Raw genomic sequence first — 25,939 nt, 5'->3', positions numbered from 1 at the left:
GCCAGCATAGTCAAAGATAATTATCACCATCTGAGGGCCTGATTACATAAAAGTGTCTCTCGGATGTTGCAACCAGCGGTGTGTGTTATGCTCTTCCTCCTGCTGGAGGCGGTGTTGACCCTGTTTCTCTTCTTTAAAACAACATAAAGGAGCTGATGAAAAAAAGGCGAAGTTGCCTCCAATTGTCTGAGCCTCGCGTCATGGAAAGAGTTACTTTGTTACTGCGCGCTGAGAAATAATCTTAAAGGGATGATAGTGGTCCGCGATGACTGGTTTTTCCTCTGCTTGCAGGGTGTTTGCTTCTTTGTTCTTCACATGTGAAATCTGAGGACGGGAGATGCGCAGGGACCTGTTTATAAGGAAAACGCAGCAAGTTTCAGTCTGAGGAAAAGCGGTGCAGGCTCAAAATGCACCGGGATACCATTACTCATCCCTCTGTTTTTCTTCGAGCCGGACGACTTTGTCTTGGAAATGTGTTAATCGCGGATCGCTTTTAGGCTCCGTGATGACAAACAAGTGTCTGATAAGTAAGCATCGCGACCTAACAGCCCAATTTAAGAGGATTAAACCGACCGTCGGTGATTTTGGAGGAGCTGTTTGGCGGAAACAGTTTTTGTTTTGAGTCTGTTTTGGTTGCAATGTGAACGGAGATACATCGTGTTTCTATAAAGAAGCCCACATAATGTTATTATAGCTTGAAAAATTAGCGGTAGACCTTTAGATATAACACAATGATATAATAACAGCCTCAATGGGCTGATAATGTGTCATACGACATTGTTTTAGACGTAGTGGGTTTATGTAACCTTTGGCATCAGAGCTTTAGATTTACACAGGTCATTTTATTCTGTTGCACACCTGATCCAGCACCCCGAACGTAACTTGAGATGAGTTTAAATATTACAGTAAGGTAGTCTCAAATGTTTCCAGTACAGCACGCTCCAAGACAGTGCCACCAGTATAATCTAGGCATGTAGAAGTTTCTGGTTTGGGACCCTTAAGAGTATCAAGATGTCAGTCAAAGCCAGAGCCATCTACACTTTTTTAAGTGAAAACAAAGAGGAGATTAGCATCCAGGAGAATGAGGAACTCGTTATCTTTGATGAAAACTCAGTGGACGGCTGGTTTCAGGGGGAGAACAGCCGAGGGGAGAGGGGTCTCTTCCCTGCATCTTATGTGGAGATTATTCGCACTCGCTCAAACTCCAATGTGACTGACTGCTCCATAAGTCCTGCCGGCTCTTTAGGGAATGATTCCCCCTATTTCCCATCCACTCCAAACACCCCACTTTCTACGGGACAGATCGATGATGAAGATGATTACGATGATTGGGATGACTGGGATGACAGATCCACAGTTGTAGAGGATGGTGACAACACCAGGAGTCCTGGAGCTAATGGACATGTCTATCAAAGCCCGCTGTCCAACAACCCCAATGTGCACTATAGGGCCAAGTCGGTATCCAGGCAAGACAGCATCTCCAGCTCCAGGAAGGGCAGCATGGTGGGCAGAAACTTGAACAGATTTTCCAGCTTTGTCCGCTCAGGGGTAGAGGCGTTTGTGCTCGGTGACGTTCCGATGATGGCAAAGATTGCAGAATCGTACACTATTGACATGGGTCCTTTGGGGCCGCGGTGGAAGGAGAGCCCACAGCCTTTCATCTGCTCCATCGAAGACCCCACCAAACAGACAAAGTTCAAGGGTATCAAGACCTACATCTCGTATCGGGTGACGCCGAGCCACACTGGGCATCCTGTCTACAGACGCTACAAACACTTTGACTGGCTGTACAACCGCTTGCTACACAAATTCACTGTGATCTCTGTTCCTCACCTGCCCGAGAAGCAGGCCACAGGGCGATTCGAGGAAGACTTCATCGAGAAGCGCAAGAGGAGACTGATATTGTGGATGAACCACATGACCAGTCACCCAGTCCTCTCTCAGTACGAAGGCTTCGAGCACTTTCTGATGTGTGCGGACGATAAACAGTGGAAACTGGGCAAGAGGCGGGCGGAGAAGGATGAGATGGTGGGCGCCCATTTCATGCTGACCCTCCAAATCCCCAACGAGCACCAGGACCTTCAGGACGTCGAGGAGAGGGTGGACAACTTCAAGTCCTTTGCCAAGAAAATGGACGACAGCGTGATGCAGCTCACACACGTGGCCTCGGAGCTGGTGCGTAAACATCTGGGTGGTTTCAGGAAGGAGTTCCAGCGGCTGGGGAATTCCTTTCAGTCTATAAGCCAGGCATTCATGCTGGACCCTCCCTACAGATCAGACACCCTTAACAACGCCATCTCCCATACTGGCCGCACCTATGAGAACATTGGAGAGATGTTTGCAGAGCAACCTAAGTATGACCTCTTCCATATGCTGGACAAGCTGTCCCTCTATCAAGGCCTGCTCGCAAACTTCCCGGATATCATCCATCTACAGAAAGGTAACCATTAAAACGCCAACGTTTATGGGTGTGAGGGATTCTGCCAGTGTTCTTAATGCTTACAGACTCCGTTAAAGGGAAGCAACGAGATGATCGCATCCATAATCAGCACAGATGGTTGAATGTTTCCTAATCCTCCAAACTGTTTTTCATTCCTGCAGCTTGTCTGAACTTGAAATTCAGAGACAACTTTCCCTTTAGAGTGGATAATAACTCAGTCTTTCCAGCCACTGGACCACATAATGATTTTTATGTCACATCAGTCAGAGTTTACCAGATGACATAGTCAGAGAGACGGTAGACACCTCCATGAGGTTTTAGCAGATTATTATTCAGATATACACCGTCGAAACCCTAACACTGAAGCATACTGTCAGTATACTTTATGTGTCAGTCAGGGATGATTATTAGGTCACACACACAAATACACACTCACGCACATGCACATGTCATAATCTCTCCCTTTGACAAATACTTTCAACCCTGCAGTTTGGCAACCTGTGCAAACAGGTCTGTGGATATAAGGAGGTGGTTTTCTTGGCAAACTATTTGAGTCACGTACTGCCATTATTTGTCAGTTAACTTCACTCTCAAGATTTCTTTATTCCTCTCTCTGAAGTCTTCTGTTGTAAACCTGATTCACAAATAGGTCCAGATCTTTTTCGGGGAGGGATTTTTGCAACCAACAACCTCGATGTCATGACGGCAAGTACATTTAGAGGAAGTTGTGCGTGGACTGAGGGGTTCTGCTACCTTCCCATTTCACCAGTTGCATTAACTTTCTGTCAATTCCCAACATAATCTGGTTGTTTCTGCTTCTGCTTTCATTTGACATTGTCTGATGTTGGCGCAGAGGCGTTTTAATTATTAACTTTAGCGACTTGAAATCAAAAAGCAGGCCATTGTCCTGTAGCAGTAACTGTAACTTATTTGAATACATCATCACAGTTGTGTTTGCGTGGATTTTCATAAATCCCCTGCTGAAATGTTTGTTCTGGTGAGCACTGGATTGTCCAGTCAGCCTCATTGGATATTCCGTGCAGATGCATCAAACATTCTGTGTCCACTCTTGAACAAATAGCACATCAGCTGAGAGGAGGGAGTTCAGGAGGAAGGGATGGGCTGCTACCAGTGGGGACGGCGTAATGCTGCTGGTTATCTCCATCAAACAGCTGGCTCTCGTTATCACAGCGTCCATCAGTGATTCGGATCAGCTGGTTAAATTTGGTCACTCCACCCAGGAAAATAAATGGGAAAACCAAGAGCTCTGAATGAGATGAAAAGGCACGGATAACAAAAAAAAAAAACATTTAATTTGTCAAAGCTTGGTTGTGTCTGGTTGTTCAGACAAGTTGTATGAATGAAAAGTTGAACAATCTAGCTAACGGTGGCTAATGTTAGCTAACTTTATGCTGCTGTGCTGTAACAAATGCTGAGTCACCTCTCTGTGAGTCTAATCTGCTATTTGTGTGTTAGCATTTATCATCATGCGATCATACCTTGTAGCCACAGTACCAGTTAATGATGATATTCACAGTGATTCCAAAAGAGGAAGTAAGGAAAGTAAGGATGTATTCAGGATAGAGTACATTTTGAAGTTTGTGGAGTTGCACTTGGAGTTGTTCATTTTTGCAGTCCTCCAAAACACAAATTGATAATGTATCACATCTTGTTTTTTTTTTTTTTAAAGTAGTGATTTTTAGGCTAAAGTGTGCCATATAACAGATATATAGTGATATATTTTCCTTTAGATTTAAGAGGACCTTTCTGTTTCCCCCACATATTTGAGTGGATGTTTTAGCAGCTACAGTACTGAGCAAAGGTCTAGCCATCCCTCATTTTTTTATACATTGCCAGGAAAACAGGAAATGCTTGCAGTGATTTATTTAGACATTAGCAATCACGAGGCGGAAACAGTTTGTACACTTTCAGTGAGCATTTTGTGGGCATACTGCACACCATGCAGAATCATGCCAAGTTTTTGGCTAATAGGCCTTTGGGAATCACTTTGTTGGCACAAACAATATTGTTTTATGTCAATAAAACTGTGTTACCTTTGTTCACAGATGCAACAAAAAGAGTGAACAATTTATGTGTCAGGTTGCTAGTACCCAAGTGCCTCAAGATACTATTCAAAACTGGTTCTTTGGAAAGTTGTCTGTTATGTGTCGACACAGCAAAGGTTCGTCCCTTGAATTAGGTGCCGTTTTATGCTTGAGTGATTCATAGGACAGTGGTATGTGGCTTAAAAAATGGTCAGGTACAAGGACTGGACTTCAGATGAATGAAAAAGCATCAAAAGTCCAAAGGAAAACTTTGAAAAACCAGTAGCTCTTCATTTAAATAATGTGTTTTCAAAATCTGGACAGTTTGAGGCTTACAAAGTTCTTTTAAGGCAGAGTTAACATTGAACAAGTTTGGCCTCTTTTGTTAAATAGAAAATGTATTCTTCAAAACAAGCTACCAAAAATGTAGTGTTTGGAATAGCCGCAACCACTGTGCATGAGAACATAGCGCTGCAGTGTTGTTGTCCAGGCAGGGACCTCTTCCCTCTGCTGGGTCTTCCCTGCCGGTCCAGATAACGCCCCTCGATGCGACTGGTGTTGTGCTGAGCCAGATACAGCTGTGGCAACACAAAAACTGAAGTCAGCCATTTCCGATGCACTGTTCCGCCTCCTCTTCAACCTCTTATTGCTTTTTTTTCCCCTGCCTGGCTTCTCTGAGGTCTATCCAGGCTGGTTTCTAACTGTGAACTACAGGGATGGCTTCAGGATGTTGTGGTGGGCAGCGACTGCATGCCTCCTTAAAGAAAAGTGGGTCAAAGCGGGAGAACGGTTTTTTGGGTTGTGTCAGAGAAATATCAGTGTGCCCCGTTTGTCTCTTTCTGCTGTTTTTCTTCCGTCTCACTTGTCTCTGGTCGGTCTCCTCACATCTGGTTCATTCTTTTCATCTTTTCCCCTGCAGACCTTCACCTCAGAACCGTCTGCCTCGGCACTTGCTCTGGTTTCAGTAACAGGAGAACATAAATCCAGTCTGATGCAGAAGCTGGAACTCTTAACAGTGCACTGCAGTACTTTGAACCTCTGCCAGAGCTAATCCCATAGTTAGACCATGATCCCATTTGAATACAATTGAAAGTCTTGATTTGGAGGGTTAATAACATTGCATTGTTGTAGAATAAAAGGCTTTCTGAGGCTTTTGTGTGTAAGAGAGATGTGAGCACTGCAAGCTGCAACCACACAGCCTGTTACACTCACTTGTTTGATGGTTGTCCTGGTTTATGAATTAGATCATGCTATCGGTGTTTTTGCACTTAATCACATACCACAATCAGAGCTGCACTGATTATGGTAAAAGGATGCGCGTTCGTGGGAGTAAAGGAGATATCCCGCTATTGTACTTTTAACACTCACAGCTCTAGTCTGAGACACAAAGAACCTCTTGTAGGTTTGAGAGTACAAAAAGGAAACACAAAAGAGCGAAACCAGTCCGCCCCACAGTGCAGGTATCTGTCCGCACGGATCTGATCACGTGCAGCATAAACCCAGACTTGTAGGTCTGATATGTTCCAATTACCCTCTCCTTGTGAAATTAGTTGTTAAAAAATGATTCTTTAGAAAAGAAAAAAAAATGCGTTCTCGTTGGACAGTTACAGTGTGGATAATGTTTAAAAACTAGTTGTCGGCCAGCAGATTCATAAAAGGCTGACCTGTGTTGTTTGTTTTAATAGGACCGACAGCAAAATGTGGTGTTTCTTGTGCCCCCATTTCTAAATTGAGAGAGCTATATTTTCACTAAACGAAACATTAATAGCGACGTAATGCAGAGGCATTATCATTATTACGCTCAGTGAGGTACGCACAGGAGCTGGCACACCGCTCTGATTCTTAACACCGTTTCATGCTGGTCCAAAACTCCACGAATTCCCAACGATTAGCCTCAACTTGGTGAGGAAACCTCTACTCTCATGGTCCATAATAGACACTGGGGGAGTACATTTTATGTTAGTAAAAGTGAGCTGGGAAGCCTTCCCCTCATGCACCCCCTTTGTCCTTTGAAACGTTTTTTTTTTTTTTTCTCAAAGGAAAGATAAAGGTTAATAATATCACATGCAATGCTATTCAACCAGCCAACATCACTGTTGGGTAAATTCCATCAGGATGACAGTCCAGAACGAAAGGCAGAGCTCCTCCTTTGGGATTGTAGCGTAGCTGCTGTACAGACACCATAGACTTAGCTCCGCTCTTTCCTTTCCATCTCTCTGATCTTCTTCATCTGGGCTGGCAGTTCCAGTAATGTCTTAAATGTTCTCCACTTACTGTATGCTGCCCTCAGGGTCAGACTAAGGTCAAAAAGCCACAAACTCTGTAGTGACCAGATGCTAGTGGTCGGGTCGAAAAGTCTATTAAATTTTTAGAGCTGTTTGAATGCGAAGGAGAGGAGCTCCGATCACTGAATCACTGGTGAGAAGGAGTTTTTGTGAAAGCTAACGCAACATTTACTGTGAAGTTGTTATGTTGCATTTTATTTGAGTTTTGGTTTAGCTGGAAAATTTCACACGAGATCACAGCTGTTAAGGATCCAGGTCCTGAAATCCCAAAGTCATAAATGACATAAAACAAACCACGAACCAGACTTTCAGTTGCACTGCTCCTAGTTTTTTTATTTTTATTTTTTTACTTTTAGATTTCTTACTGTAGAAAGTTAAAGTCCACGGCTTTTCCCTCCTTCAGCTGTTGCTCACAGCTCAGTAAAACCCACTGCGATCCAGAACAAAGCATTAGTTTGAGAATAATCTAGCTCTCATGGGATGAATCCAGCAAGCCAGACAGGCTTTTGATATGGACAAGAAGTTTGTTGTCCTCCGTATGGTAACACATTACAAAACCACATGTGGACTCTATTGTATTTTGTTTACCAGCTCTCAGGTAATGTGTGTGCCAAATGCCCCCCTGATCTGCATGGATACCAGAGAGGTCTCTGACTTTTAGTGTTGTGATTTGGACTGCATGCCCATGTGCTTCTTTGTGTTTTGGCTGCACGGCCTTTCTTGATACGGTGTAACTTTTCTAAGAACACGGGCTGCGTTTGTATGATGGGACAAACGTGTTAAGGATTTTCACCCCATACACTTGTTTGTACACACGAGACAATAAAGCATTGTCAGCAGGTACGCAAACTGTAATCGGAGGAATCATGATTGGGTTTCACGAATGTGTATCGGACCAGTCACGGCACCTTTTAAAACGCAGATGTCATGTGGTTAGTTGACTGTGGTGACTACGAAGAGCAAAGGTTCTCTCTTTCTGCTGACTGCTTACTCATAAATCTTGACAAAGGCCCTCGTCTTTACGCACACTGCTTATCCACATGCCTCTGCATTCCAAACTGTGTTGGCCCAGTGCAGCGTTGTTTCACACTCACAGAGATTACAGATGTCTCAAAGTACGCTTTATTTGCCACCCCTGCCTTCCTGCTCCTCCTAAAGCTTCTTTTGTGGCAATAGACTCAACAAGGTATTAGAGAGGTGTTAGCTTACATGTTAGCATACATGAATAAAGGCAATAACAGTTGAGCAACTGTATTGAGTATGTGTCTGATGATGAACAAAACCATTCGAAACATCTTTTGGTTTTCAGTGAACAATGCACACTGGATCTCTAACCATCAATGGAATAGTTGAAGTTAATAGTTGAATTCAAATTTAGCTTAGCCATCTTGAACTTGGCTTCCAAGACGGTCTTTGTTTGTTTGCCATCAGTGATGCTGGATTTTCATTTTGTATAAAATTATTGTGTGGGATCAGATTTGATTAAGTATGTTGGTGTTGATTCTCGGTCCTCGTGGTCGTGGTAATCCTAGGAGTTTGAATAATGGCATTTTCATCTCTCATCCCGAAGGCTTCGTCTATTCAGATTTTGGATGAAAAGTGAAGCTAGTGAAAAAAAAGTGAAACATCTTGAAGAACCAAGAAAGAAATCTCGATGCTCTTAGTCAAGTTCTTAGGTTTTGACTTAGTAACAAGTCCAATTTTTGAATATTTGAAGTTCGGCATTATCAACACAACCAACCATACATGTCACCCCTTATGCGCACTACCAGGTTCCTGGAACTAACTTCCTTCATTAAATGTGCTTTTTGACCAGTGGCTTTTCTCAAGTAGTTAGAAGATGACTTTAGTATTTTGCAGGATGTCGCTCTGGTCACATTGCAGTCCACAAAGCAGTCAAACCAGGAATTTTACGACCTAGCGTGAATAGTTTGTAACATCTGGATTTGTTTGTGGATAGACGCCCAGAAAAGTCTAACTCTGCAAGCCCAACCCCAAAGGTTCCAGGTAATCTAGTTCTAGCTCCCCACTAGGGTCCTCCCTTGGAACTCTGCTTTGCCCCTAGTTATTTTTGCTTTAGAGAGCAAAGATTGCTGCGGTCGAAATCCAGCATAAGATGCATCTGTTTTAGACATAATTGGTGACACAGTGATGGAAATTCTTGTTAGCCAACGTTAGGGTCTGAACGGATCTATTGTTGGTCAAAATGCCCAGAAGTTCTTCGGCAAGCCCAAACCATTTAGTTCTCTGTGGGTGAGCAGCATCTCACTAAATTGTGAATGTGATCCCTTCCTTCAGGGTACATATATTACTGAAGCGCTCATCACATCCACTGTGTGCAGTTGCTTCACAGTCACAACACAAGAACTGAGAGGCTTCTTTTATCGCCACATTTATGGCTGCAGCAGGCAAAGATCCACCTTAAAGATGACCAGAGCGGTGTACTACATGGCAAAATTGGTGGCTTAGCGAGTTTTATTGAGTTGAAAATCAGAGTTTTCAGTGTCACAAAAGTGGCTCTCCTTTAAACTGGCTAGATCGCCATGGCAACTGAGGCAGAGCTGGAAACCTTAACCGGAGCAGTTTATGTTCGGAGTTTCGGACTAAATCAACTTTAAAAACAAAGCTTCATGCTTTCACAAATTCTTATCCTGATGATATCTCAGAGAGTAAACAGCATCATCAGGCTGAAGCATTGAATGTTTATGTGTGATATTATAACAAAACTGAAAGTGCTTAGTTGAACAAACATCGATTTCTGACAGAAAATCAATCATTTGTCAACTTAAAGTCAACCTGTGTTGATCAAATGTTGTCATTTTAATCGCCAAATAGAACCACAACCCAGTGCTGATTTAGTGACATAATTTCAGCAGTTGTTCTGTCAAACATTTGCTCCAACATGGATTTGAATCTCTAAACATCTATTTTGACACAAACTCAATATATAATTAACGTTAACTCGAGTTGTTTTTAATCATTTTTATAGAACGTACTGTTTTCAGGTCAGGTGATAGGTGTATTTTGTGCAGAAGAAGCCTAAAATGAAGGTAAAAATGCTCAGAGCCTGGAGAGAAAAGCCTGAGTTAACAAAGGAAGATCAGAACCACTGTTGTGGTACGTGTTGTTTCTGAAAGCCTGGTTGTGCTAAGCTAACACAGTTGCTGTTAGCCACATGTACACATGTTTATTGTGGCTGCCCCATGTATCCTGTGTTCGTTTGGTGCATTGGTTGTGCACGTCCTCAGAAGTGAACGTTACACATGCGCAAGCTGCAATATGTAGGTGACCGGTAGGGGGTTTGTAAACTTACTTTTGATGTTACCATGTTCGGTATGATCAATTTCTCACGCCATGCTTGGTTTAGGGCCCTCGCATACCATCTACAATACCACTGCTGTTGCTTTTTCTGTTGCGATCTTAAGATCAACAAAATGCTAACGTTCTCTATTCTGCTTCTGCTTACATCCCGTAAATCCAGCAGCAGCCTCCGCTCTAAGTGATCAGGTGCGCCCCCTTATGCTTGGCTACACAAGCAAAGCACTTGAGCAGTTACGCTAAGAACGGAGACGGTTGCTTACATTAATGTGAGGCGAAACAGCAACTGTATTTGCAGCCTTAATCTTGCTTTGTGCCACGACCACCCTGTTTAGACTTTAGAAACACTGCTCTGACAGCATATCCAGTCCAAGGCATCACTGGGGTCTGAGTGACCGTTTGAGTATTTGACCTGTGGCCTACCATGCAGAGCGGTTGAAGTAGAAATGTAGGTTTTTCCTGCTGTGACATGCAGAAAACTACCAATACAGCAACACCATTTGAAAAGAGCACATTCCTTTCAGATTATACACAGCGCCAGTGGTGGAATTAATACAGTGGATTAAAAAACCCAAACATTTCCCACTATGGTAACTTTGATTTGTATTTCGACAGTCTTTTTATTTGGGATAGAGGCTTTAAAACTAACTGACGTATAACTCAGAAAGCCCCGGACTGTATTTAATTTGGTCTTTCCTGTGCAGGTGGTGAATTTTTAAATGACTAACCGGGGGCTCACACCAAAAGCGTTGTGAGCGACCACAGCCGCTCACGACCACAGCCGCTCACGACCACAGCCGCTCATGACCACAGCCGCTCACGACCACAGCCACTCACGACCACAGCCGCTCACGACGTTCACAACTCACCGCTTGTACTTCTTCTGCCGCTGGAAGCGGCCAAAGGGGCAGGGCTTATATGTATAGCAACTAGCATATATATATATATATATAATAATCCATCCATACATCGGTTCCCTTTTTCACCATGGATCGTACTCTGGGCAGCCTTCTTTGTGTTTCTTTGTGCTTGCGCTCTGCCGTTTTCCGCCCTTTTCCGCTTTTTTCCACCCTTTTTTTGCCTTTTTTCCGCCTTCGGAATCCAGATCGGCCCTAATTGGCTGTCGTCGCGTCACTGCTCATTTGCATAAAGTTGAGCCTTTCTCAACTCTTGAAGCTCACGACGCTCACGAAGCACACGAAGCTCACAACGCGCCGCTCACAACGCCGGCCGCTCATCGACACCAGCTTACATTGAAAATTAATGGCAGCTGGCCGCTCACGACGCTTTTGGTGTGAGCCCCCAGTTACAAATGTTCTGTCAAACATTTGCTCCAACGTGGATTTGAATCTCTAAACATCTCTTTTGACACAAACTCAATATATAATTAACGTTAACTCGAGTTGTTTTTAATAATTTTTATAGAACGTACTGTTTTCAGGTCAGGTGATAGGTGTATTTTGTGCAGAAGAAGCCTAAAATGAAGGTAAAAATGCTCAGAGCCTGGAGAGAAAAGCCTACAGCTTACACTGCTCATTTGCATAAAGTTGAGCCTTTCTCAACTCTTGAAGCTCACGACGCTCACGAAGCTCACGAAGCTCACAACGCGCCGCTCACAACACCGGCCACTCATCGACGCCAGCTTACATTGAAAATGAATGGCAGCTGGCCGCTCACAACGCTTTTGGTGTGAGCCCCCGGTTACTCTGTGGGATCCCATTAAGGTATCAAAACTAAAAATAATAATTGGATAAGTGGCTGCTTTGAATGCCAGGTTTTGCCATGTCCGCTACCCAGTGGTCACCTAGATCACACGCATGTCACCTCTCCCGCCAAAAACCCAATATGACAAACAGCCAAATGACAAACTCATGGCTTCAAAGCGGTTCTCCGCAAAGCTTGGTGACGGTGTGCTTCTTTCATTCAGCCTGTGCCTCTTAAGCCATGCTCATCAAAGTATTGATGTGAACAATGAATTAAATCATTATATATGATCATATTATATGATGAATTTAAAAGGGTTAGCTTTTTAGCTTCACTCTGTGCTTATCTTCATTGTCAGGACTGTGGGAAGTGGTTCCTTCTTTGTAATGTCATGATATCGTATGTAAAGCTACTAATACTTCTACCTCTACTGCATAAAAAGTGAAACCCCCTAAAACTGCTTGCACTTTCAGTATTTATTTATTTATTTTTTTTTACATTTAGCTGTCAGTAAGTCTCTAGTTGCTTGCCAGCTAAAGCTGCTGTCATGGTAACAGTGACACGATTCTTGTGGTTGGCACGAAGATAGAATCCCTCAGAGGTTGGGACGGTTAGCATTGCATCATAGTTTCTTAAATCTTTGCTGAGTAATTGACATTGCATGATGATGTCTTTTATGAAGGCTGGAGAAGGACATATACTATTTTGGACTCCCAGGGTCATCTCTCATTGTCTTATTTGCTTTACCTCTTCCTGGACATTGCAACACTTCTGACAAGACAAGTTTAATGGGAGGAAACAGTTCATCTGTTCCACAACAAAAGAGCTGATGTAATGTCACAAGCAGAAACACAACAGAGCGCCTTGAAGACATCGCAGCTCCTGTCTCGCAAGACATAATACAGAGATATATATATACAAAGCAATTATGATGTTAAACATGGTCTTATGTCTGCTTACCATTTGATGACCGGAAAATGTGTTGTGACGCTGGCCAAGTTTAAAAAAAGCAAACTCAAATCTTATTAAAAAAGAAGGGAAAAAAAGCCAGTCAGTGGGAGCTGGAATTCCAGTACAATTTGAACACCCCCCCCCCGTTATAAACGTAGGAAAGCTGAGCTGAAAAGGGATAAAACAAATTCAGCTGTAGAGGAACACTGACATTAACACAGTGTTTATTAGCAGTAATGAATTACACTTCCCTTCAAGACTAGCACAGCTGAGCTCATCCCCTCTCAGTAAACATCATGATGGGATAGATTTCTGACGTGGGAGGATTTATAATAATCTGGGTGAATAGGAAGAATATAATAGTTTAAGATCTGACTCTCTCTACACATTAAAAAGAAGAACATCTGTTGAACATCTCTGCGCATGGCTTCAATTATATGTTTTTTTAATTTTTTTTTTATTTGTGGAGCTTTGGGGAGAATGTCATATTTGAGCCGAACAGTTGCAGCCGTGCTCCAAAAACTGGATGAGCTCAAAGACATATCGAGTGTGCAGAGGAATTCAAGTGGTCACTGATTAAATATTTCTGGTAACTGTAATTCCCATTGCAGGCTAGAGAGGGTGGTTTTGTTTTTCCATCAGGCTTCATTAAGGGGGGAGGGAAAAAACTGAGAATGTAGGTGTTGGTTTCAGTATTGAAAATGAGCTTTGAGGATAAATCTTAGGATAAGTTGTGTGCGCATTCCATCTCAGGACATAAACTCTCGCTCCGAATTATCTGTGTGTCTGATTGACTGCTGTAAACACTATCATAGTTAGCTTACTCAGCAGTTTTTTTTTTTCAAAAGTTTTTCTGTCCTCACAGCTTTTAAGGCTCGCTTTGAACACCGAGTTACTGCAGAGTCCTTTTGACCCCATCATGCATTCTTGAAGCCGTGTCTCTGTTTTTCCTCTTCACTTCTTGAGGTTTTCTCCTCTCAATTTTCAGCTCTTCTGCACAAGATGTTCCCTTCCTTTCCTTTCCTGTCTTTGTCTTTCCTTTTCTCACTTTATCTTCTCCCCTTTATCAAACATTGATGTCATCAGTTACCTTGGTCTGTGTACCCAGTCGCACCCTCGATTTAAAGCTGCAAACATTTACTGTGATATCAGTGGATTTACATTAGAATGCTGCCTTTTCTAGATGTACTAAGTTGTACTAAGTTGCCTAGCAAAGAAGTACCTTTTAACGGCCAGCATGCTACTTCTGCTGTTATTCACAGTGCATTACTGCCTTGTGAGGAGAAAATGACCATTTTAACTCAGTCAAAAGCTGCTGAGCAAACAGTGCTAGCATAAACAAGCCATGAGTTAAATTTGGAAGTCTCCAATGCAAACAAACGGAAGAAGCTACTGACCTGATACAGCCTGAATCAGCACTGAATCTTGGGAAAGCATGAACAAGTTTGACTTGAACTTAAGTGAAAGAGGAACTTATTTGAAGTTATTAGCCAAGTGAATCATGAGTTCCCTCCCTGTGCTCACTGGTTAACTAACTGCAGCTATATGAGCTCATCTTAAATTTAATGGCGGCCACACATCTAAAAAATGGCTGCAACGTGTCTCGAAGAATAAAAAGAAAGGAAATGGGACCATGTTTACCACTGATTAAGAGCCGCTCTTTTAACAGTCAGTGAACAGGACGGGAACAGAGGTGTTCCTTAGCCCCGACAGTGATATCCATGAGAAAAAAAACTGTGCTGCCTAAGGACCGAAGATCACAGGCATCTTGACACCGATCTTCAGCCGTGTCCCTTCCACGTAGAGATGTCTCCAGATTCTTAAAATCTTTTGATGATATTAAGTGCTGTAGATGATGGAAACTGCTCCATGATTTGTAGATGAATTTCTTCACTTCTGATTCTGAAAGACTCTGCCTCTCTAAGGTGCTCTTTTTTACAGTCAACCATGTTACTGACCACTTGTCAGTTATCCTTATCATAGTTATTCTTTTCCAACCTTATGTTGTCCCCCATCCCAGCTTTTTTAACACGTGTTCCTGCCATCACATTCAAGATTAACTTTTCAGATTTCCTATGAAACAGTGAAATGTCTCACTTTAAACATTGACATTTTTTTTCTATGTTCTAATGGGAACAAGATATTGGTTTGTGACATATCCAAATCATTTCATTCTGATTTTATTTACATTTTACAAAGTGTCCCAACCTTTTTAGAATAAGGGTTGTGCAAGTGCTAATTGTTAATCGATGCCACAGACTGTCTAAAAAACAAACATAGCTGCTGTTGCACATATGAAAGCCCTTGAGTTAGTACCACTGATTGCTGCTTGGTGCGGCCTCCTTTGCGAATGTGAACCTGACATTACATGTTGCTCTGTTTAGACGCTAAATTGTATTCTCTCTTGTGCTTCTACACTCAAAACTGTTGGAGGAGCCTCAAAAAACATATCTCAGTTCATAGCTACTCGTCATAACCAAATGCTAAAAATATCTCCTGGTCAGGGTCATATTTCCTCCCTCTTTTTCCTGGCTAAATAGTAGTTTGTAGTCAAACAAAGCAAAACCAACCAGGCTACAGTGGCAGTAGGCAGAGGTAATTGGAGAGCAATCCTTGCACGTCCTCTATCGACTTCCATTAAAAAGCATTCGCTGGTTGGTTACAATGAAATGAATTTAGCATCCTAAGGCTTGCTATGTCCCTAAACTTCTCCTACGTTTAATTGTTAATCTATTTAGATACTCGTTTGCAGCGGCGTCGATGCTTAAAGTGCCGTCTTCATATCCTGCAGTTGGTCGGACAACCTCGGCATCTTGGCGCCGCCCTGCTGCATGCAGGCAGACTCACACAGCCTCTCACATACTGTTTGCATGTGAGTTTAGATGATGATGTCACCAAGATTCCAGCCTAAAAAGTGGCCAAAATAAACAGCAGGTATTACACAAGCATAGTGTCATTTCAGAGTGCCAAAGATGAACGAGACGTATCAAATGATGATAACCTGTTGCATAAGACTTCATGTTTTCTTCATTTGGGATGTTTTAATCTAATTTTACTTGGCGGTTAATGTCTAAATATTATGAATTGGATCTTTAACACTCTCGTGATTGTTTTCTTGTGGTGTTAGCAAGTCGGTGCCATAAAACTGTCTTAAAGTGAGATCAATTCCAAGCACTGGTCATTTATGGCTGTTATTTCAGGGACAACATATTACGCAGCTTGTGTACAAGCCAGATCTGTGTTTTGTTGTGATTCCAGACCCGGAGACTTCAGCCTGTACAACACGTCTTCAATATTTACACCGTCCGTTTTTTTTCCCAAAACTTCTTATTGCTGCCTAACTTCTGGTAGCTTGTATAGCAGTTCTTAGGGGAACTACAAAGAACAATATGTCAGCGGTTCACTGTGGTGCTTGACACAGACGTCAGACATCAGTCATCAGTCATCAGTCACTGCTCACACACACACACACTTAGAGCCCTTTGCTAGTGGTTAGTGTTTTGCTGCGACAAGCCTCATTTGTCCTCACTTGCAAATGTTTACTGGTCTGTTCGGTATGAATAACATTCACTAATCTTACTCAGTCACGTTAGTCCTTCCGATGTTTGAAGTCTTTGAACCCAATTCCCAGATGAGTTTGTTTTAGAAGGCACCGATGAATCAGAATGGATCATTACTCCCAGGTCTCTTGAACAAAACAAAGCCTCAGACTTACTATGATGAAGCCAAATCGTGTATAAAGTTTTGTACAGGCTGTTTCACTGAGAAGGTTTGCCATTTACGTTGTCTTGGGCTTAAAGATACCTTGCCATTACTAGTCAGATATTTCCCCCGTGCACTTTTGGGAGAGGGAACATGCTGTACAGTTCCACAAAAGGGGGAAAATGGGGGTGTTGTATGTCTTGTGGTTTGTATTGCAGCAGTATGGCCATAGTAGCCTTGCTTTCACTTATATTATCCCACTTTACAGCCTGATACACACAGGCACGCATGTAGGCACACACAGAATGTGTTTAGGAAAGGTCAGGTTTTGAGGAAGCACGTCTTTATTTGTAACAATAGAGTCAGAATAGATGGATTTTGTAAGAAGAATAATGGATGTATAGAACCACAGAGAGCTAAAGTGCCCCTTCTCAAACTACAAGCAGCTCCTAAAGTTCACGCTACATCATTAACAACCCCAATTACGCCAGAATGTGTTGCCAAACAGTTGAGACAAGCACTCCACTTATCAGCCCATGTCATGCTGATGTGCTGCATTTAAATCACGTGGGTCAGCAGACTTATACAAACTAGCGTCAGCTGAAGAGGCCCCACTCCATTTCTCAAGATGCCACCACGTAAGGGTTAAAGAGGAAGGAAAGATGATTTACTTTAATGGGACTGGAAAAAAAGACATAAGAGAAGGAATTAAAAGAGACATGTTTGTCCTAAAACTGCTGTGTGTTTTTTTTTTTTCGTGTCAGGATCTTGAAAGAATCGGCTGTCTGTGGGGAAAAATAGCGCTGACGCTGGCTCGGTTGGAAGTCAGCCACTTGGAAATGATGTTAAAAATAACACTAAAAAAACCCCAAACGCCGTCATCATATACTGTAACAGCTTGGGCTGTCGCTGTAAACAAATACAAGTAATTTAAATAGAGATTTCTGTTGTCATAACTGTTCTGTTTGCGACAAACGAATAGAAGATAGCTGTAGATTTAGACTGCACTTCCTGCAGCTGCCCTGTGGTGACCCTGTGGGAATGTCTGATCCCAGTCACCCACAGGGTTTCAGTCCTAAAACATCTCAATCATCCTTCTTTTTTTATCCGCTGCCTCATTCTGGTATATATCTTGCCAATCCAGCCAGCGTGTCTAAGCACATTTACATCAGTCAACATCGCATTGATACTATTGGTGCCGCATATAATAGCTTGGAAGCCGATTTATTACATAGGATTGGCCAATGATTCCATTGATGCACTTTTTCCTTCTTAGGTGGATGTAAATTCCACTGATGTAATCAGTAATATCTTTGGGAATAACTGTGATATGCTGCTGGAAAGTGCTGAATAGCTTTCCGTCACGCTTTCATACTTTGAGGTTGTGAAACGGGTATTAAATTCCATTTGTTGGAAGATTAAGAGCCCCCTTCTTTTCGGGAAAATGACCAAGATCTTAAGCTGTCATTCCAGAACGAATTCTGGTTGACGAAGCTGTCATCGCGCCCTTTAAAAGTTCATACATCTTCTACTGCTTATGTCGCGCATAACTAGTTCCATAACTACGAAATCCCATGTGCTCTGCCTTCCGCACCCTCCCTCTTCTTTGCCTTGTCTTTCCAACCCTTCCTCAACCCCTGTGAATGCTTCTATCTACGCAGCACACGCCCATAAATCTGTCACATGTGCAACAGTGCGGTAGCTTGTCTGGTCAGGCAAGATAAACAAATCGTGACTTTCTACACCACTGATCGTGTATCATTTAGCATTTGTGAGCTGAAAGAAAAAGAAGCAGGGAGCCTCTCGTAATGCGAGGAATTTGTTGGTGCTCAGTCCTTAGCTTTTCATTCTGATATTTTTTCATTTTGTTGTTATTTCTTTCCAAGTATTGTGAAGCAGATTTTTCTACCGGAAAGAGCCTCCTAAAACATCTTAAAGCCAAACATCTTAAAGGAAAACGCAGTTAGCTGCAGGAAAAAGCACATCAAGTGTTGCATTTATCTATTTATGTTATGACATTTTGGATTGCTTTGTCATTATTTTGCTTTGTAGAGGGAATAATGCAGAGGTGCTTTTCCTTAATGCCCTGCAGACAAGCTTTCTGATGGTGCACATTCTCCTCTCATGTGGAAAACAGAATACATGAATGTAGGTCAGCGCCTCAGATTGAAATCCACCTCCTCCTCTGCTGGAGCTGACTGCAAGTGCTGTTCATGCTTTCCCACACTTCTGCCAGGAATCCCATACGAAATGCAGTGGAGCTTCACCCCACAGATACAGCTAACCAATTAGACGTGAGAACATTTGAGCGAGTCCTGCTAGCTCAGTAGATACAGAATCAGAGAAGCAGATTGAGATTTACAGTCTCGCTTTAAAATCTATCTGCTTCTTGGTTTCAAGCTCAGATCATATGCGATTAAGACAGACTCGCTAATCCGATGGGAAAAGCGTCATGGCGCCCTGCCATCGGGCTGCCATGTTCTGCAATTGGAAAATGATGTCATAGCAGTCTGGGTGGATGTGGTTTCAGCTTGTCCTCACCGTACTGAAACCAGACGTTTGGTATGCGGTAAAACAAGAAGTGATTGTGTGGTGTGTTCGCTGCTCTTCCTATAAAGTGTAAAGCTTCCAGGAGTAAATTTCGTGGGGGAAACTTACAATGTTGATCTTTACTCTTGAGAGCCAGGGAAGTAGCACAGCATAACAGTTTTTATCACACAGTATATCCCAATATAATATAGACCCACCCAAAGAGCAATAAAAATGTGTGGTTGTCTTCAGTACTATATTTAACCTAAATTAAAAGTTTTATGATTTTCTGAGTTTTTTTGTTGTTATTTTTTTCATTCAGAATACATTTCACAGCTTAACAGTGATGTTGAAAAGGCAGCAGTGTTTCCATTAAAGGTCTGCACAACTCATTTTGATAAAGGAAAAGAGAAAATGGTTTCGATAGTTTGTTTTATTGGCCCGGTTTCCTGCAAACGTCAGTCTTTTAGATTTCTTCTTTCATCAAACTACAGCAGGGCTGCCAGAACAAGTATCTGGATGATTTTTCTTGGCCAAAAGGAGCCTGATTTCGCAATTCACTGTTAGAAATATGCAGATATGCACAGCTGTATCTTATGCCCAACTGCTTTTTTTTATTTTGTAGCCCTAAAATAACGTAGTTTTGGTGCCTATAAACTGAACTTAACAATCAGTGGGAAAAAAGAAAAAAAGAAAAGAAAAGACAGCCTCAGACTGTACCGGCAAGAGACAGGAACCATTATGTCTGCTGTAAACTTAAGGGAAAAATCAATAGTGTCACATTGGACTGGGAAATGAGGTAAAATACATCAGCATGGGATTAATTTAGCAGTTCACAAACCAAAATGTGATGTAACTGTGGCTACGTCCATCTTTTATGTACAGTCTGTACTGCTGCGGCACAAATGATAGATATGCTATTGTTGTAGATGTAGAAAATCAGCTCAAATTCCTCAGTCAAACCAAAACATACTAGCTCATTCCGCAGGGGAAAACTATGATCTTTTGTCATTTGGGTGAACTGACCCTTTAATTTCTGGTGTTGTGTTTAACCTTCAGTCAGCCTCCTGTAGATGCAATAACTCAAAATACCAAAGTGACACTGGCATTTTCTCTGACTTCCTCTCTTGATTCAGGTGCCTTTGCCAAGGTGAAGGAGAGCCAGCGGATGAGTGACGAAGGGAAGATGGACCAGGATGAGGCGGACGGCATTAGGAAACGCTGCCGGACTGTGGGCTTTGCCCTCCAAGCAGAAATGAGCCACTTCCATCAGCGACAAGAGGTGGACTTCAAAGACATGATGCAGGCCTACCTCAGGGAGCAGATTGCGTTTTACCAGCGTGTCGTCCAGCAACTGGAACGCACCCTGCGCATGTACGACTGTTTGTAGAGACACCAAACTGCCTTCTTGGCCAAGATGCCATAAACACACAGAAACAAAGAAAAGCAAGATTCAAGTCTTGGCTCCTTCATCGAGGCGTTTGGTTCGGATTGAACCAATACGAAGATAGAAATATGAAATAGCGGTTACTGGAAAGAAGAACAAAAAACGCCAGTCACTCCTTCACTTTGATGGATTCAAAGTTAACTTTGTTTAGTTTTTTTTAAAGACCTACTGTACCTTTTATTCCATAAAATACACTTTACATATGCAGTGTCACAGCATATCGTTTATTTGACATAATTTAAGATGTTTGTAACAGTAAAATAAGAGTATAGGTTTCAAATCCATAGTGGATCTATAACTGATTGTTTTATGGTGTAACAAAAGCCACAAAAACGGGTTCTGTTTTGAAATTTAAGCCCTTCTCTCGAACATCATGCACTTTGGCTTTTCCAAGGATCAATTCAAGTTTCATCCCTTACGTAAGTTGTGCAGAAAACCAAGACATTACATTATAGTTTGGTTTATGCAAAAACGAAGAGAGCTCAACTTTGCACCATGGCAGACCCTTACAGGGACTACTAATTCAGTTTGGTGAATTCATTTTCATTTAGTGTGCGCCTGTAAGGATATGCAGCGTTCTGATGGAATATTCTTAAGGGGACCATTAGTTTTGGGTTTTGCAGGGCAAATTGTTGGAATGAGCTGGTTTTTTGGACAAGTTTGCACATGTTTTTACCGTTTATTGGTCATAGTCTGTGCGTGTGTTTACTTTGTGTGGCTGAAGACAGGATGCGTCAAGAGCTGTGCAGATCAATTCCCTTTTCCAAAGTGGACAAACAAACGTGTCTTTACATGTAGCAGCGGGTTTAGATATGTCTTATGGAAAGTGTTCAGGTAGCCATGATAACATAAAGGAATGAACATATTCACTGTTTTGTCTATTTTGGATTAGACGATTGATATCGCTTTCATGTCTGTCTGTTAAAGAGGTTATATTGTGTTTTTTTTAATTTTTTAAAAATATTTTTAATTTTTTTACTGATAAATAAAAGGCCTGCAGAGGTCCTGGTCAAAGCCCAGACCAAATGGAGTTATTCTTTCCAACAGAGGACACTGCTCCTGAACTGCTCACTGTGTAACTCATTAGCATACCTCCCTTGTGGCTAGTTTGTCAAAACTCAAAGAATGAGCAGCAATTTTTACTCTGCCAGTTTTGATCCCTTATCTGACGAATCATAGTAGTTTGAGTTTTTGGAATGGGGGACTTCATCATTACCTAATGTGAGTCGCACAAGCACTGTAGGATAACATAGGTCTATACAACCTAGATACTGGTCATGTATTGATATAAGAATTGTTTGCTAGCACAGTTTGAAATCACCTCTTTGCCAAATTCTAACCCTTTTTTTTATGACAACAACTACTTAAGATGAAAATAAAGGATGCTCCCCAATTTCTTTGCCATGTCAATAAATGGCTCTGTCTAAAATACTATGTATTAATCTGTAGCTATTGTGTAGGTATGTTATATCTGCCCACAGTAACTGTGTCAAATTCCAAATAATAATATGCATGAAATTACATTTTTTCTTACATTTATAAGTAACAAAATTACATGAAATTTAGTTTAGAAGTTGATACGTTCAATTCTGGTAACAATACAGGTCAGCAGCCAGAGAGACATCTATATGTCTACACAGGGTTAAAAAAAAAATTGTGGCCTCAAATTGGCCAGTGCCTCATATCTGGTACAGCCAGACCAGAGTTAGGAGCTAAAATTAGTTTTTTCTGACAGAAGCCAATAAGAAGTGCAGCATTAGAACTATGACTTCACTGGTGATGTTTTTGCCATTAAAGCATACAAACCTCATTAAGCCAAACCCCCAAGTGGCATTTCAGTCTATCAATAAGCATAAAATGGTCTCTTTAAAAAGGGAGATTTAGCTACCACATTGTTAGCTTAGTTTAGCTAAGGGGCTAAAAACAAGGGTAAATTGCTAGCCTAGTTGTGACTAAATTGATCCAGTAGCAGATCTACAATTTTAAACTGCTATATTTAAGCACGAACTGCAGGCAAAAGCACAACTTCTTTTGTTTCTGTATTACCTTATAACCTATTTGGTTGGGTCAAAACAGCCAGGTATAAAAAGTTGAATTGAAAGTTTTAGAGGTGCTGTTTGGATGAGTTGTGTGCTACAGAGTAGGCTAAACAGTTTCCAAGAGCTTGCCGTTTTTATGCTAAACTTAACAGTTATTAAGTCAACTTGACAGAAATAAGGACTTTTTCATCTCACTTTCTTAAAATCAAGAATTCCTGCAGTGATATTTCCTACAACATTATAGCTTTCATTCGAGCTGTGTCATTAGCAGCAAAGTGTCATCTCTTAGCCTTTCTTTTCTTTGCCACATTTAGAATACAAAAGGTTTCCACACCTTCGCACTTTCCACACAGAGATTTGAGTGACTATAAGAATGGGTCTAACCGCTACCTGTCTGAGTTAAGTAACATTACTCATTCTGCTTAACAAGAGAAAAATTTCATAGCCACTGGTGGTTAGCGCCACGTCGCCTGTAGAGGTTTATGTGTTGTCTGCCTTGCAGTTACAAGCATTACCTCAGCAAGTGTAAGGAATGTTTTAGTTTGCTTGACACGTGGCTCCCAAAGCAACTAACAGTCAGTTGCGAGGCACTGATTCTTCATTAGGATGGAAGAGGGTTTGATCTCCTGGTGGTGTGTTTGTGTGTGTGTGCAAGAAAAGATGAATGTATTCATTTAAAAAAAAAAACTAAAAAACATTTCTGTGGTGAATTCTTATTTGTTAAAATGTTTTTTTGTTGGTTTGTTTTTCTAATGAGTCTCCTTTGACAGTGAGAAAAAAAAAAGAAGAAGCTGACTCAGCATGCAGGTGTCTCAGTTACTGGTACTGTGTCGTCCATATCTGCAGCCTGTAGCTCTCGCTGTGTGAATGTTAATGTTTAATGTTATTTCTTTTAAGGACAAACTTTTGCTTTTCTTTCTTTCTTTCTTTCTTTCTTTCTTTCTTTCTTTCTTTCTTTCTTTCTTTCTTTCTTTCTTTCTTTCTTTCTTTCTTTCTTTCTTTCTTTCTTTCTTTCTTTCTTTCTTTCTTTCTTTCTTTCTTTCTTTCTTTCTTTCTTTCTTTCTTTCTTTCTTTCTTTCTTTCTTTTACTCTCGCTGTCAGCTTCAGCTCTCATTGCAGTTTGTCCACGACCAAAGAAATCTGAGATTTTCTGCTGGACTACTCGCTTTGGTCGTGAAGTTAAATGTGCCCTCTGGTTTTGTAATTGCATCTGTTTTGCTCTGAGGAAAATGTGAAGAGAGCTCTTGGAAAGACAAAAAAAAAAAAATAATTCCACAAAGAAACTATAATGGACACCAAAGACTGAGACAGAATTTGTGCGGAAAAATAAGTGAAAATACTTCTGGGTGTGTTGCAATGCTGCATGATACATACTATGCCAGGCATTTCACACAGGTGACTGTTTCTTAACATGGATGTGCAACTTTATAAGTTGCAAGAGCTGTATGCTTCAGTTTGTGTCTCTGAAGTAACAGATGGTGGTTTTCAGTCAGTAATTGTCACTTGATTTAAGGGAGGGAGACTTATAAATCTTAATAAAAAGGATATAATGGTGATTGCTCTGTGTCTCTGTCATCCTTGTGGATCAGAATTTGTCTGAAGCCACATGAAACTGGCTAACGATGACATGTTGAATAAACTTTTTGTCTTCTCAGTTTTAAAGTTTGACTCTGCACACATCATATCTTATTCATAATGACCCCTATTCCAAACATAAACTGGGTCGTATATTCACTTTAACCAGTGAGCCTCGCTATTGCTTCTGTAATATTCATAATGTGTAATTCTGTCTGTACTCAGAATCAGAATATTTGTGACAACAGGATGTGATGACTGGTGGGCCCTGAATATTACCAAATTACTGAAAGCCAAAGAGTTTGTCTTATGAATGTGTGTGTGTCTGAACACTGAGGCAGTGATATGGTAACAACACAGATGAGTCTCACAGAAAAATGTGCAGATTCTGAGGTTTAGGATGGAGTGGGAAACCTTTTTTGTCTGTATGTTTTGTCCCACAGGGCCATGCTAACACTGCAGTGCTATGAATAGCAATTTTAGGTTACATTAGTCCGCCACTTTCTAAAATTAAACGTCCCCAATAAAAGTTTATTTTCAGTCTTTATACACTGGAGATATATTGCAGTTGTACACTTATTAATGAGTCTCAGGGCTAAAAAGAGACCAGTTTTAGGTGTAAAAAGAAGGGAAATAGAAAACTACAAATAAACGTGCAGCACTAATATGCTAATATCTTCATCTCTTGGATGTGACTGTCAAAACTCTTTGTATTGCAAAACCACTAATAATGTTCTACCAGTACTTTAATATTTCACATGCCCACTAGGAAATCTTGTTTTTGTTGGCATTCTTTATATTTTTGTTGTCAAAAGTGCGAAATTCCAATTTCCCATTTGTCACAGTAGTTCTACCATTAGTAACAATTGCTAACATCTGCAACACTTCTTGACATTAGTCTTGAAAAAGTAAAAAATGATAATGGACTGAGAGTGAAGCATAGAGTTTATGGCACTGATGTATGATGAAGGAATTACAAATTGATTCTGAGTCATCGAGAACCTGCTGACTGTTTTATTATTGCATCTATGGCACTGTGATTTAACAACCTGGGCTTGTTCAACGCAGGACTAAAGTATAGAATAAAGAATAAAGTTCCTGAAACAGTTTTCAGACCCACCTGTTACTGGCTAAACTACTGAAGAGGGAAAATATATGGGAAGAAAAACATTTTCTTCAAGTATTTTAACATCAATTTGTTGTCAGGTAGTCTGAGCTGGGTTTGCTGTATGTGCTAGTGGGAGCTCTCAGGGTATTCTCCCATATGGTAATATGCCTATAGTGTTACTCAGTGTAAATTTTGTATCCAAATGTTAGATTTTCTCCATCCACACCTACTAGTTACTATTAAGACTGAATTTGTGGTTGAAAAGGCAGCTTTCGTACTCACTGTTATATTTTAACCAAAGCACGTCAAAGGCATTTCCTTAAGATGCAAGTATATTTATTCAGCTTGTGAAAAAAACATATTATGTCATTTTAAAGAAATCAGTTCTATGTAGACTATAAAAAAAACTGAAAGGTACTTTTATAAATTAAAAAGAGGCTAGTAATGTCATGAATAATTCCTATACCTATAAGATCTCTTGTACGATAGTTCTTATTATATAAGAATATATATAAGTGTTTACATTTCCTATTCTCAAAGTACACTTAAAAAAAACTTTTATGAACAGGATCTTAACAATTACTGAAGACAAATCCTTCCAACTGTGTCATTCTTCAAACGACTGACGCTTTCTTGCTGAGTTCATTCATAGAGACAGTTTACAAATGTCCAACTACAGTATAACCTACAGAACAGTAGAACAATGTTCAAGTGCAACCCAGGCTTTTCTGTTAACGTGTGCCAGATGTTTTCACAGGAAAACATTTCATTAGGACAGCTCAAATCAACAGAACAG

The 25,939-nt window shown here is 41.1% G+C and overlaps 1 protein-coding gene across 1 annotated transcript; it reads left to right on the top strand.

Moving 5' to 3' along the window:
• The first annotated feature begins 166 nt into the window (after positions 1–166).
• snx33 (sorting nexin 33) lies at positions 167–23,730 on the top strand. The gene is made up of 2 exons (XM_072386285.1): positions 167–2,440; positions 20,111–23,730. Exons 1-2 carry the CDS (start codon positions 1,012–1,014, stop codon positions 20,362–20,364), a joined length of 1,683 nt encoding a protein of 560 aa, XP_072242386.1. The 5' UTR covers positions 167–1,011; the 3' UTR covers positions 20,365–23,730.
• The last annotated feature ends 2,209 nt before the right edge of the window (positions 23,731–25,939 follow it).

This window comes from Leuresthes tenuis, unplaced genomic scaffold (genome assembly GCF_036924035.1).
Source record: "Leuresthes tenuis unplaced genomic scaffold, fLeuTen1.0.hap1 SCAF_5, whole genome shotgun sequence".
Lineage (NCBI taxonomy): Eukaryota > Metazoa > Chordata > Actinopteri > Atheriniformes > Atherinopsidae > Leuresthes > Leuresthes tenuis.
Note: the sequence above shows the minus strand (reverse complement) of the source record. Positions and strands in the feature narration are given on the sequence as shown.